Source organism: Trachinotus anak, unplaced genomic scaffold (assembly GCF_046630095.1).
Source record: "Trachinotus anak isolate AG129_WGS33_773 ecotype Australia unplaced genomic scaffold, CSIRO_AGI_Tana_v1 ptg000012l, whole genome shotgun sequence".
Classification (NCBI taxonomy): domain Eukaryota; kingdom Metazoa; phylum Chordata; class Actinopteri; order Carangiformes; family Carangidae; genus Trachinotus; species Trachinotus anak.
In genome coordinates, this window is record NW_027273863.1 from 11,795,506 (window position 1) to 11,809,318 (window position 13,813).

A 13,813-nucleotide genomic window follows, 5' to 3' on the forward strand; every position below is an offset into this window, starting at 1 on the left:
TCCTTATGTAATGGTGCAAAGAGGATGTGCTAGATGACATCTGGCTGGGCTTTGGGCCTCCCACACAGATGTACCTCCTTCCTCACTTCCTACACATGGCATTCAAACACACTTCACTGCTTACAGATGCATGTACAGATACGTCCACCGCCCACACAGGCAAGTTGGACACTGACCAGCAAATTACCATCATGGCTCACACAAACTGGTGCATACAAACAAAGCACTTAAAACATGCAAAATAATCATTGTTAAATATTTAATTTCATATTGGTGATCAGTCAGCTTGATGGACAATGACGCAGTGAAAGTGTAAGGGTATGATGCGTATTCCTTTTTTATTTTTGTAATGAAGGTTGTAATTCATCTGACTGTACTGAAACAGCTTTAATCAAGGAATCAAAAGAGTGATGTTTAATGATGTTCTCGTTAATGGATTTCTTATCAAACTGTGAGAGAAGTGTTTTTTTCTTCTTTTTTTTTTCTAGAAGCAAGATTCCTTGAATAGAAAGTGGGACAAGTTGTCTGTGTACAATTTGGTAATTCACTATGTTTTACATAGGAAATTAGTATTCCTTTGGAAATGCCTCACACAAGCGTACAGACTTAGATAGTGTTGGGATAAAGTTGTGTTTGATGGTAAGCTATTATGAGATATCCTCTGTCGTCCTTGTCAGACCATCCTTTCATCCAATCTGCTCTCCAGTCATATGTTTAACACAATAATTATTTTGTAACATCTCAACTACTTTGGAGGTCAAACATGGTCCAATATGCAGTGCAATGCAGAAAACAGAGGCCTCCAGTCTACATTATGTAATATCCAGCATCTTGTGTCCAGCAGATAAACTTTTGAAATGAAAGATGTTTGCATCAGGGTTGGGTTGACTTATCCCCAAAATATATATGCTCCTGATATGTAGTCTCATTTTGAGTATGGATGGGGCCTATTAGTGTAAATAGGATTGAAACTTAAAATATCACGTTAGATCACAGCCTGGGCACATGGACACTCTTCTTCGTGTTGCAGTACTTACTTCTGTGATGCTGCTGTGAACATGTGAACCGTGATCACTTCTTCAGTTCACTGGAATAAACATTTATTTACCACTGAAAACTGTCTTGTGTTCAAAAATGCGTATGATTAAATAGTTAACAGAGAATAGTAAAAATAAATGTCCTTATGTTTGGCAAATGATTAGGTGAAATTAAGATATATTCAGAAAAAGGCCTATTAATAATAAATCATGACATACCTCTTTATATACAGTATATGTGACATACCTTACATGACAGTACATTAGCTGCTTTTAACCATAAAAAATATCGATATTGGTTATGATATTGGTGATCCTGGTAGGTTATCCACTAAAACCATATTTTGTGGTATGGCATGTTCCTAGTTTGTATTCTTAGATTCATAGATGCATTTTTCAGTGAGGGTGAAACAGTAGACGCCAATGTAAGACTGTTGTGAGGACATTGAAGCAGTGGAGCAGTGAAGCCATAGAGGATCTGCGGGCATGTTTGGAGGGGTTCAGGACTGCTACCAACAGTCTGGATGAGTCCACAGAGGCTGTGACATCCTATATCAGCTTCTGTGAGGACTGCTGTATCCCATCACGCACCAGGGTGAGTTATAACAATGACAAACCCTGGTTCACAGCTAAGCTCAGTCAGCTCAGGAGGCAAAAGGAGGAAGCTTTCAGGAGTGGGGACAGGGACAGGTTTAAAGAGTCCAGGTACAGGTTTAGCAAAGCGGTGAGAGAAGCTAAACGATTGTACTCTGAGAAACTTCAGCTCCAGTTCTCAGCCAATGACTCTGCTTCTGTCTGAAAGGGGCTCAGACAGATCACCAACTAGAAGCCTAAACCCCCCCACTCCATTAACGACTTGCGCCTGGCCGACGATCTGAATGAATTCTACTGCCGCTATGAAAGACAATGGGACAGGCCTGACACCAACCCCCGTGAGTCCAGCCACCATCTCCAGGCCACCAGCTTCTCCTCCCCACCTCAGCAGGGGCCCTGGCACCTCCACAACTAGCCACATCAGAACCCCCCTCCTCCCCCACCAAAGGAACAGCTCTCTCTATCCTGGAGAGAGACATCAATAGGCTTTTTAAGAAGCAAAACCCCCACAAAGCAGCCGGACCTGATACCGCTTTATATACAGTATATGTGACATATATCAATATTGGTTATTATATTGGTGATCCTGGCTCTGATATCACTAGGTAGGTTATCTAATAAAAACCATATTTTTTGGTATGGCATGTCCCTAGTTTGTATTCTTAGATTCATAGATGCATTTTTCAGTGAGGGTGAAACAGTGGATGCCAGTTTAAGACTTATCAACAAGGTAACTGAGCTTCTTTGTTTAAAAATCACATCAGTCGCCCTGACCTCTGTGGTAATGAAGTCTTTTGAGTGCCTTGTCTTGTCCCACCTCACGTGAAGCTAGGAAAGCATGTCTCTGACTCCCGGACCATCAGCACTGGATCCCCCCAAAGCTGTGTTCTTTCTCCTCTGCTCTTCTCCCTGTACACCAACACCAGCACCTCCAGCCATCAGTCTGTCAAGCTCCTGAAGATTACAGACGACTCCACCCTCACTGGACTTCAGGAAGAGCCCAGCCCCACCCATCCCCATCACCCTGTGCGACTCCCCCGTGGCTACCGTGGAGCATTTCCACTTTATGGGAACCACCATCACAGAGGATCTCAAGTGAGAACTGTACATCAGCTCCCTTATCAGGAAGGCCCAGCAGAGGTTGAACTTCTTCAGGCAGCTGAAGAAGTTCAACCTGCCAAGGGAAATGATGGTGAACTTCTACACCTCCATCATCGAGTCCATCCTCACCTCCTCCATCACCATCTGGTACGCTGCTGCCACTACGGACAAAAGCAGACTGCGGATCATCATCCGCTCTCCTGAGAAGGCGATTGGCTGAAATCTACCATCCCTCCAGGACCTGTACGCCTCCAGGACCCTGAGGCGTGCAGGGGAGATTGTAGCTGACCCCTCTCACCCTGGACACAAACTCTTTGAGTCACTCCCCTCTGGCAGGAGGCTGCGGTCCTTCAGGACCAAAACCTCTCGCCACAAAAACAGCTTCTTCCCGTCTGCTATCAGCCTTATCAACAAGGTTAGAGAGCCCCACTGTCACTGATCCCCCTGATCAGTGCACAGTGTAAATATCCATACAGTATATATTTATATATATTTTTTACATTTATATATTTTTTTGCACTACATTCCCCATGTTTTTATTATTATTATAAATATCCCACATATTCGTTGTAAATATTTTATGTTATATTAATTTTATTTTAATTTTTAACTTTTAATTTTACCATTACTTTTACTCTAAGTGTATTGATGTTGCTGTTTTGCACCAAACACCAGCTCAAATTCCCTGTCTGTGGAAACATACTGGGCAGTAGAACCTGATTCTTCCAGTGCAGTGGGTGGCGCTGCGGAGCGGTATCGTTGCCCGGTAACCCGCCTGGACACCGGCGGAAGAAGACGTCACTGCGTAGAGCGGTGAAAAGCAGATCCCCCTCTCTGCTCTCTCATTCGACCTGCGGCTCGGCTCATCAGCTACTTGGTAACAACGAGTGAAAAGGTAAAGGCTCCTTCATGGCTAATGTTAACCTGATTTTATTGTATGTTTTTTTGTGTGTGTGTGAATTAGAAATATCCGCATACATCTGCATTTGAGAGGCGTGGTTGATACGTTGTTTATTTAAAGCTGTGATATAAAAGCTACGATTAAAAACCACATTCAGCTGCACACGAGTTTGAAAAAATGTGATAGCGGTGAAAATCAGCAACATAAAAAATACACCGTGATTCTAGCGTCGACCTGCTGTTAAGAAAAATGTGTGCAACTGGGCTTTTAACCGCGTTTTTTGCGGGTTAACGAGAACATTATATAACCGTGAGAGCGGGGCAGTTGGTGCGTGCTCCTCGGTCGGTGAAACAAAAGTGAGGAGCAGCGGCTCCGAGCTACAAAATGGCGCCGAAAGCAAAAAGCTAGGTAGCTAATCCGCTAACGAAGCGGTACCACGTTTGCGGGCCTGAGGCCTAGCTCGACGAGAACTTACCACCGACTGCAACTGAATCAATTTAACTTGCGTAGTTTAATCGCAAATCTTATTAAAGTGTATTGTTAGGCACTTAAAAAAAGGGGTTTACACAAATACGCGGGAAATAATGGCCATCTCGTGTAACGGGACGCATGACCTACTTTTTCCTGCCTGTGGCGTCTTCCGATTAAGCAGGAAGTATTTAGGTATCTGTGTGCCGTTAGTTTGGATGACTAAGATGTTTTTTGTTTTCCCACGCTGCAGATGTCGGACGAGGGTAAATTGTTCATTGGAGGACTGAGCTTCGAGACCAACGAGGAGTCTCTGGCCGCGGCCTTCGGCAAATACGGAACCATCGAGAAAGGTGAAGCCTCCTTCATTCCAGCACATTTTCCACCCATTAATCACTGCTATGCTCATACAGAGATTTCTATTTCGTTTTTCCCCCTTTTTTTTGAGTCGCAGTGCACGGCTTTATTGATGTATTTTTTCCCTCCATTAGTGGATGTGATCAGAGACAAAGAGACGGGGAGATCTCGCGGTTTCGGCTTTGTGAAGTACGATAACGCAGAAGACGCCAAAGATGCATTGGACGCCATGAACGGAAAGGTACAGAGCTACACGATCAACCCCGTTTATTTTATTTTTTGTATTAATTCTGTTTTGGGTGTATATACCAAAATGGCTTTTTTTTTTTTTTTTTTTAATGTTAATCCTTTGTGCAAATATTTGCTAATTCACCCACATGCTTGTTCAGGCAGTATTTATCATTCTGGTGTCATATTATTGAGCTTATTTATGTGGAGTATGGAGGTTTTTGTTTTTTATTTTAAATCACCAATGACCTCTTGTGTTGCAGACTCTAGATGGTCGGGCTATTCGTGTAGATGAAGCAGGAAAGGGTGGACGCTCCAGAGGAGGTTTCGGTTCAGGCCCACGAGGTGGCAGATTCAGTGGGTCCCGGGGGCGAGGTGGACGTGGTTATTCCCGAGGTGAGAGCCGGTGATCTGATTCCACTGTGGTTTCTTCTGTTTACTGTAAATTACTGGGTATTTATTTTGCTTTGTCTTTATACACTTATTGACTTTGGAGGTGGGGGATACAACGGAGACAGGGGATACGGCGACAGGAGTTACGGTGACAGGAGCTTCGGAGGTGGAGAGAGGAGCTTTGGTGGTGGCGGATACAGGAGTGGGGGATACTCCTCAGGTGGCTACAGAGAAAATAGGTAAGTAAACTGAAAGACCACAGTTCAAACATCCTGATATTACATGGACTTAATTTCACGTGTTCATGCTAGCTAAATTGTGTTGCCTAAGGGGCCAGGGTGGATATGGCGACCGCTCTGGATCCTACCGAGATGGATACGACAGCTATGGTAAGCATGAATGATATGAATTTGTATTGTGTATGTAGACCTATGTTGGGGCTGTCATTTTCAAACTAATTATAACACTAAATGAACTTGCATTTAGACACAGAATTGCACTCACAATTTACTTAAAAGCCACTTTAATGATATCTAGTTCTTTAAAATCACACTTATAAAACATTACATAGTTGGCAGTAGAAGGCTGAGAAATAGAAACACCTCATCACACTAGATGTCGTCAAACACTTACACAGCCCCAACATATGAAGACTTGTATCATGTACGCCCCTCAGTTTTGTACTTGTGCCCAACTCGATGCCTCTCTGTATACCGTTGGCAAAATTTTGCTAGCCCCCACCGCCCCACTCTGATAAAGAGGCTGGCAAACGATTTGAAACAATTTAGGTAACATTCAGCATTTGCTATTCTAATATTGCTCGTATCTCAGTTGATGGAGCCCCTTAAGAAAAAAAATGAGGGAGGGGGTTTGGACTGTCTGGTGGGTTGTAGGGGATGTTGTGAAACTCCAGTGTTGGAACTTTCAGTGTCTTTACCTGTGTGCCCACTTCTTATCCTCAGCTACACACGAGTAAACATCTCCCTGATTCAAGATCATCACTTGGCTGGCTGTATTTCAAAGATGCGCTCCTCAAGAAAAATGTCCACGTGTTATTGCTGACCTTAGTTTTGTAGTTCTGTTGTAGTAGCTCAAGCATCTTAAAAAAAAATGTAGCCATGAGTTTTGGTCATTCCTTAACAAACCATGTTACAAATTACAGTTCAGACTCTTAAATTGCTCGATTGGGCATCTTTATTCCTCTAAAAGATCGATTAACTTCAAGGCTTCTCTGTAATCTGATCAGTACCACAAGTCCCCATTTGGGGGCTCAAACAATGACTCTCCACTTGGCTTTTCGTTGAACAGCCACTACCATCGCTGTAGACTTTTGTCCAGCACGTTAAAGTGTTTCCTCATTTAATTCCTTAGTTTTTGAGTTTGTTTTTTTTTTTTTTTTTTTTTTTATATTGAAATAACCGATGGGGCTTGTTTGGTTTGTTTTTGTTGTTTTTTGGTTTTTTTTTTTTTCTTATTTCCCCTCTCAGTCTCTGTGACTCGCCTACCTCCTGTCAGATTTTAAACTGAGTGAGGAAAGAGATCCATTTACTCTAGAACAGATTTTTGGGGGATTTTATGCTAAATTCCTTTTTACTATCAAAAACTTAGTTTAGCTGAGGCTCCTGTGTGTTCAATTTCCCAAAAGAGTGAATTCCTTTCAGACTGGTGAACTACACATCCGAAGTGGCCGGCTGTTCATGAAGTTGCAAATTGCAGCATGCTACAGTCTGTCCAAGGTATCTTCTGTGCTCTGCTCAACATCTGCATTTTAAATGTGCTGTAAAATGGACTAATCTTGTTTAAGTGATCGAAAATGTAACTTCGTTTCCCCAAAGTAATATCTCAACCGGGAACAGTTTTGTACTTTATGTTCTTTGTATGATAAACATTTTTTTTTCTTTGTCAGTTTGGCTTCATGGAGCCTATTAAACAGACTGTGGAAAATAATCTTGATTCTTTTGCCTTTCAAAACTATCGCATGGGGGAAGATAAGCTTAGAGCTGTAGGCTCATGTGTTACTGTAATGCTGCGTGAAAACCAAGTCCACTGCTCAAAGCACTTAAATTACACATGGATGTCTCTGGAGGGCAACTATAAATTGGCAGTTAAGTGCAGGTTAAGTTTTGATAAGATAAAACAGGTTCAGCTATAATTGGGGCTTTTTTTTTCTTTTCTTTTTTTTCCCCTCCTTTTTAAAGTCCACTTCTTTTGACAAGCTGCCTTTCTGGTTTCCTAGAATCTTAAAAAAAAAAAGATGGTTTTTGGCCCAGTGAATCCTGTACATGTTTCAAAACAATTAATAGCCAGATGTGTTGTCAGACAACTTTATAGTGTACTGAGATCATACCTCTAGTGAGGTTTGAATAATTAGCCCCTAAAGTGGCGGATGGAAATGCTGGGAAAACATCAGCTGGTGTCTGGTCATGTTAATGCTTCATTACGTTCAAGAGGTCAGCCACTTCAAAAACCTACAAGTCCTTGGAGAGCGAAGTGTTGCGCCTACCAACAAGTGCTCATCAGAGATGAAAGCTGCTCTCTTGCCTAGGTCATATGTGGAGAAAGTAGGCCAATGCACGTGAGGTAAAAATCTCCTTTTGCTTTGCTCACATCCTTCAAACTCAGTTCTCATTGTTTCCATGAATACCTTCAAGTTAGTCGCTGTGTTTAGTCCTCTGCTTCAGATGTCGCCTACAAACATGCCATGGCCTCTTCCCCGATTCTGATTCTTAATGTCCACTGAGGAAAAAATGTTTCTGAGTCTCCTCTGGATTGTACTGCTCCACCTCCTGAGTCCACCAAAAACAAGCATTGGCCTCTTAAGTCATGGGTAGTATTGTGCTCAGTCCACTTCTGTTCACTGCATTAGTCCACATATTTGCTCCAGTAATGTCCCACAGCAGTCCTATTTGATGTGTAAGGTGTCTAGACTGTATTCAGTTGTTTTTCTTTGTACCCTTACATATGAATAAGTGGTGAGTTTCAGACTCATGAATAGAGTTGCATGCAGTTTATTGTGATTTCTTATGTCAAACATTAATTGCCAGGCTTAATCCATCTCTTAATCTCTTTCTCTAGACTGAGTGGACTGATGGAGGCTTCACTGGATCTCCTCACAGCTAAAGTGTGCAGCTTTAGATGGCAGTGACTGATGGTGCAGTTATAAGGTAAACTCTCGTTTTATTTATGTGAATGTGTCTTGGATTGATGCGTTCATGATCTGCCAGACTGATAACCTTTTTTTTTTTTTTCTTTGTTTCAGGTCCAATGTGCAGCAGCTGTAAGCAGTGGCTACAGAGGAGGACCCTGCCAACTAAAAGGTCGAGGCCTCTAAATATCAAACGCTGGCAAATGTTATGGCTGCTATTCAAAGTCCTTGGTGTCCAGTTCATGTGTGAAACAGGGGCAGGATGATGGAATAGTACACACCAGGGACCGAACGTCTTGTTTGAATATAACCATACAAGTACCTTTCAGACAGTGGGCTTACATGAAAGTTGGAGTATTCTTATGATCACTGTAATGCTAATGAATTAAAGGTACATGACACTTGAGTACTATTATGGTGTTAAAATCTTTTGTATTGTGATTTTATAAATAAAACTGAAATGGGATTAACTGCTCATTGTTTTGTTTCACACACCTTAAAATAGCTAAATTAATTGCTCAGGTGATCGGATTGACAATCAATTGATGTACATTTCAGACTTATATATGTGTGGCAAAATATGTTATATTTAAAATGGACTTAGACTGTGATGCTGCTGCTGCAAAAGACAAGGTGTTTATGTGATTTGGGAGATGCACCCCAAAACACTTAGATACCTTCAAATAATCAGATTAGACTTTAACCATTACAGCAAGAAATCCTCATGCAAAATTTGAGTTCATTCATTGGTCAGTTGAAAACTGACAGTGACATGTCAGTTTCATCTTGATCTCTAGCTGAACAAACTATAAAAGTCTTCAATCACCTGAAGACACCAACACACACAGATGTTATTTCTCACTATAAACAGAATAAAGCTGTTTAAAGCTGAATTTGTGATAAGACACGTCTTCTACATAACCTGAGAACATTCTGCAGTATTTGCCATTTTTTGTTAGAAGGGAAATTTCAACCAGTTTGTTCACCTGCATGAAAGATGAGTTGAGATAATGGAGATCAAGAGAATTTATTTGTTTTAGTAGCTGAAGTACCAACCTCCACGTTCCAGCTCACTGTTCAGCCTCTGGCTTTATCTGCATATGTAAGCTTCTCAATGTGATAAATAATTAAAATCCATGCATCATTATCCCTGATGCATTTCTGCTCAAGCAGCATTTTAATTTTGCTGGTCAAGTTGGAGCTTATTTTATCAGCTTCATATACTTTCGGGTAATATTTGTCTCTCAGATGAAATGGGGTACAAGTATACTGTGGCAAAACTTAAGTACGGTGTACCCCAAATATGTATTCTGGTTCAATGCTAGAGTATAAACATATTTCTCACCACTGGACTTGATCCTCTCTACCAGACATGCTGTAAATTTCAAACTGAAAGAATCACGACAGGTCAACCAGGATGAGGTACAGAAAAAAGATTCAGTTTAATATTGAACATTTACAAGCTGAATTGAGCCAGGGCTCAGGTCCACACGGTACTGGCTCTGGAAGGTGGTGAACCTCAGGACACTGTTCATCTTGCTGACGCTTACACGTACCACAAGAAGCCGAAACGCCTGTGCAAAAGCTCCTCACGGGGCCGGAGGTTGAACAGCTCCTCTGAGGGAGGGGTGACCCAGCGGTCTGTGTGGTAGACGCTCTCACCGACCTGCACGAGTGTGAGAGAGAGACAGTTTGCGTCATTACAGAGGTTAACCTGCATCGAGATGTGATGACAGCTTGGATTATCGCTGAATTGGAAAAAAAAAACAAAAAACCAGATTGTAGTGATAACTAGAAAATTCTAAATTTCTAAATGCAAATTGTTTGGGACATGCTTTTACCAAAGAGGTTGTTATTTTACAGATTTTTATCAGCTTAACACTTTTTTCAATATCTATTACTCAAAAACATAAATGAATTTCTGCAGTTTATTAAAAACGTACTATTACTGTCAACCCTTACATGCATAGGTAATGGAAACTAGATTCTTCCATATGTGGGGTCAAATGAACAAACAGACTTCGGAAATTAGACCTGCAGAGTGTGTGTGTGTGTGTGTGTGTACTTGCTACATAGTAAGGACCAAAAAAAAGTATTTTACTGACAGAGTGAGGACATTTTGGGAAAGTGAGGACATTTTGGCCGGTGCTCACTTTTTGAGACACCTTCAAATCACATTTTGAGGGTTAAGACTTGGTTTTAGAGTTATGGTTAGAATTAGGTTTAGGTTAAGGTTAGGTGAAGTAGAAAAGTATGAGTGTGTGTGTGTGTGTCTGCTTCAATGCATGCAACTACCTTAGCCACACCTTAGTCATGCCAACAATGCAACCACAACTACAGTAATGTTAGCTACATATAAAGTGGGATAATCAGAGAAGCAGTAATAACAGTAATCATTGTGTAATGTTATGTAAAGCTCTCAATTTAATGAAAAATGTAGATAATGCTTAAATGTATCAAATAGGAAATTGTCTACTGTGTAAAATCATACTGTGTTTTGATGCAGTTGAACAGTACATATTATACAGCTGACAAAATAACCAATCATGGATGAAGTTAATTTTAAGTGGACACACGAGGGTCATTTTTGACGCCCTTATGAAAAGTTGGGGTATTAATACAAAACACAAAAACTTAATCATCTTAAAAATTACAATACCAACATTTTTTAAAAAGTGACACAAACATTTCAAAGAATACCTGAATATGACACAAGGAAATAATTTTGTCATAAAAATACTGGAAAAAAAACAAACACGCCGGCTAATTTTTAACTTAATGGTGCATCCAGGGGTTAATAAAATATACAAAAGCTATGATGAATCTATGAACCATGTATAATGAATGATGTGTAATTTTATTTCAATTTTCAGATACTTAAAAACTACACAATAAATAGTGGGCTACTAGAACAAAGAGAGAAGTTCACTTTTCTTTACCTTCCAACCTGGAACGTCCTTCATGAGAATCGCCTCCTCTTCTAAATTCTCCCTCAGCATTCGTAAGGTCCTGGCCAGAGGGGAAATCCAGCTGTTACATGAATAGCTAGGCTGTGTGTAATACTACCAGATTATAACAATAAATGTGTTTGTCTGTGTTATTTTTCATTGTCACCTTCGATCTTGCTCTGCCTGCAGCAGGGGCATCATAGCTATCCGGGCCTCCATCTCCTCAATCTGCAGGCGTCTGTACAAGTAACATCACCAGCAGTTTTAGCTCGTCTGTGAACATTACTCAAGAGTCTGACTGTGAGCAAAACCCAAAACACAATTACAAGATTTTCCTACCTCCTCTCTCTGTTCCACTTAAATAGCCTCCAGTAACCAAACACCATGATGCCGATGCCAATGCCGAACATGCTATATCCTGTTGATCAAAGCTTTCATTAGTCACAATTTAGTATCGTGTTTTACCACAGATGATTTAGGGTTGTGTTTTGAGTAACACCTCAGCCACGTTATCAGGTCAGTTCAGGATCGGTATTAAAATGAACCTAATTAAACATCTACATTATTTATACATTTACATTATCGATACAACCATTGTATGTTTGATTAGACAAACATCAAAGTTAATGAAAGAGACAAACAGTAAGCTCCTTAATTTGTGCTTTCACCAGTTGTTTTCTCTGATGTTACAAAGATGGAATAAATGAATCCCTGGTAGACTCTATAAAATCTGTCGCTCTTGTGAGGCATGCAGATACTGGCAGCTGTATCTGGCAGCCCATCTGATGTAGCTGCTGTATGGTACCATGACTTTAAGCCAGTCATATATTTTTATGGCAGGGCAGCCCAGATACACATCCATCTGAAAATTAGTTTATTTACATAACCAGAGCCTGCTAGACCAGTTGAAGTATGGCCATCATAGGGTCAAAATAATCTAAATTTAATGATGAACCAATCACTTTGAATAAATTACATGTTTACGTAGTGTACGTCCCACTTGCAAAGTCACTTGTTCACAGTTCGCCGATTGAAGCTTCTCCACATGGGAAAGCTATTTATTTATTGTCAGTGCAGTTCTTGGTATTGATACTCTGGCTCTTGTTACAAAAGTGACTGTCTCACTTGTCAGTGTTTTGTTTTTTTGTGGAGCTTTTATCCAAAATGGAATCGCTAGGCTAACAGATTTAAGGGAACCATACAGCAAAATGTTTATTTCATTTGTCTTATGGCTCTCACACAGCATCTGAGCTGTTCATGCTCACCTGCAGGTTTTTGGCATTATATAAACTCTTTAATTTATTCCCATTCACAACAGTTTAACATAATTTTGTTTGACTGAACCTGTAATGAGCTAAGTGCCAGTGTCACCTAGTTAGCGAGTAGCTACCGTTACTGTCAATAATAATAATAATAATAATAAATAACGTTGTTTAGACACTTCAACATTTTTTCAGATTGTCATATTATAATGTCGAAAGAGACAGAGATCAATTTAAGAGCCAGCGACATCTTTAACATCATGTTTTAGCAGATTACCTACTGTTTCTATGCCACCGGCGCTAGCCCGTTAGCATTAGCCGCTGTTCAGTAGGTGGCAAATATCACAAAGACTGCGCCTTTGTAAGAACTCGTGTATGGATGTGTGTATTTAGCTAGCTGAGTATGTGGTGCATATACCCGAAAGTCCTCGTTTCGGTAGATTTCTTTTGTAATCAAACGAAGCATATCCTCCCGGAGGAGGCATGTCCTGCTTCACCTTGGACCCCGCCATCTTCCTCCGGCCTTCACCAAAACACGCTGCTGACGTCACCGACACGTCTCTTCTTCGCTCGCACGGAAAAGCTGCAGCGGCGCTCCACCGCCCCCCACCGGTCAATATGAGGACCTCTTCTTCTAATAACCATAGTAGCTGTCACAGGATACCTTCACCAGTGTACCATCTTACAAATGTCAGATTGTCGTAGTTCAAATTGGTTAGAGTCCAGTTTCCATTCATAACAGCTCCAGTTGAGATTTCTCTGTAAAGGCAAGAAACATGCTTGAGGTGGGCATTTTGCTTTTATTTTGTCAAGGAACTATTATTGTGCGTCAGTGTAGTGTCGACTTTAAAAATTAACAACTGCATTAAATAGCATGCAAAGCAGGCTTGTAATCTTTTGTGACAGATTACCTCAAGGGTTCACATCTAAGAAGCAGCAGTGGAAGAAGTATTAACATCCTTGACCTAAATAAAATCACATTACCAAGAAAAAAATCCCAACTCCAAAAACTACTGCTTGTACAGAAGCAACAATGTACTTCAAGTGTCACAAATAAAAGCAGATATTATGCAGCAAAATGTTCTTCTTGTTATATTAATGTATTTCAAACTATTATTAATGATACATAAATATGTAGCATAAATATTAATAAGAGAGAATTTGGTGGACTTTAAATACTGGTGCACAATTAAACCTATATCACTGCAGTATATTTATTGTACTGATCACATCTGGTATACATATAAATCTTAATCTACAAAGTAACTAGCAAGTAACTAAAGGAGTGAAATAAATGTAGTGATGTAGAAGTACAAGTTTCTTCTGAAATATCGCTACATAGAGGTATAAAATAACAGAATATGGAAACACTGTCCATC

General features: G+C 40.5%; 2 protein-coding genes across 8 annotated transcripts; one reads left to right on the forward strand and one right to left on the reverse strand.

Moving 5' to 3' along the window:
• The first annotated feature begins 3,478 nt into the window (after window positions 1–3,478).
• On the forward strand, window positions 3,479–8,690 carry cirbpa (cold inducible RNA binding protein a). 7 transcript variants are annotated; one of them, XR_011693037.1, is made up of 8 exons: window positions 3,479–3,627; window positions 4,355–4,454; window positions 4,593–4,699; window positions 4,950–5,081; window positions 5,173–5,318; window positions 5,391–5,468; window positions 8,155–8,243; window positions 8,339–8,690. XR_011693037.1 is itself a non-coding variant. In XM_071492591.1 (7 exons), exons 2-7 carry the CDS (start codon window positions 4,355–4,357, stop codon window positions 6,053–6,055), a joined length of 549 nt encoding a protein of 182 aa, XP_071348692.1. In that variant the 5' UTR covers window positions 3,479–3,627; the 3' UTR covers window positions 6,056–7,026. The 7 variants fall into 7 exon arrangements, 3 of the variants coding, with proteins under 3 accessions (XP_071348692.1, XP_071348691.1, XP_071348690.1); XR_011693035.1 differs by having other exon boundaries at window positions 5,410–5,468; XR_011693036.1 differs by lacking the exons at window positions 8,155–8,243; window positions 8,339–8,690 and adding an exon at window positions 6,042–7,026.
• A 952-nt stretch (window positions 8,691–9,642) lies between these two features.
• On the reverse strand, window positions 9,643–13,011 carry ndufa13 (NADH:ubiquinone oxidoreductase subunit A13). Its single transcript, XM_071492592.1, has 5 exons — window positions 12,853–13,011; window positions 11,512–11,590; window positions 11,339–11,410; window positions 11,164–11,233; window positions 9,643–9,890 (listed from the first exon to the last, which is right to left on the reverse strand). Exons 1-5 carry the CDS (start codon window positions 12,944–12,946, stop codon window positions 9,771–9,773), a joined length of 435 nt encoding a protein of 144 aa, XP_071348693.1. The 5' UTR covers window positions 12,947–13,011; the 3' UTR covers window positions 9,643–9,770.
• Window positions 13,012–13,813: the final 802 nt, after the last annotated feature.

Coding starts and splice junctions, on each gene's coding strand:
- cirbpa (XM_071492589.1), top strand. CDS start 4,355: ATGTCGGACGAGGGTAAATTGTTCATTGGAGGACTGAGCTTCGAGACC. Junction 4,700..4,949: donor TGGACGCCATGAACGGAAAG/GTACAGAGCTAC, acceptor CTTGTGTTGCAG/ACTCTAGATGGTCGGGCTAT. Junction 5,319..5,409: donor GGTGGCTACAGAGAAAATAG/GTAAGTAAACTG, acceptor GTGTTGCCTAAG/GGGCCAGGGTGGATATGGCG.
- ndufa13 (XM_071492592.1), bottom strand. CDS start 12,946: ATGGCGGGGTCCAAGGTGAAGCAGGACATGCCTCCTCCGGGAGGATAT. Junction 11,234..11,338: donor CAGGCAGAGCAAGATCGAAG/GTGACAATGAAA, acceptor CCCTCTGGCCAG/GACCTTACGAATGCTGAGGG. Junction 9,891..11,163: donor AGGACGTTCCAGGTTGGAAG/GTAAAGAAAAGT, acceptor ACACTCGTGCAG/GTCGGTGAGAGCGTCTACCA.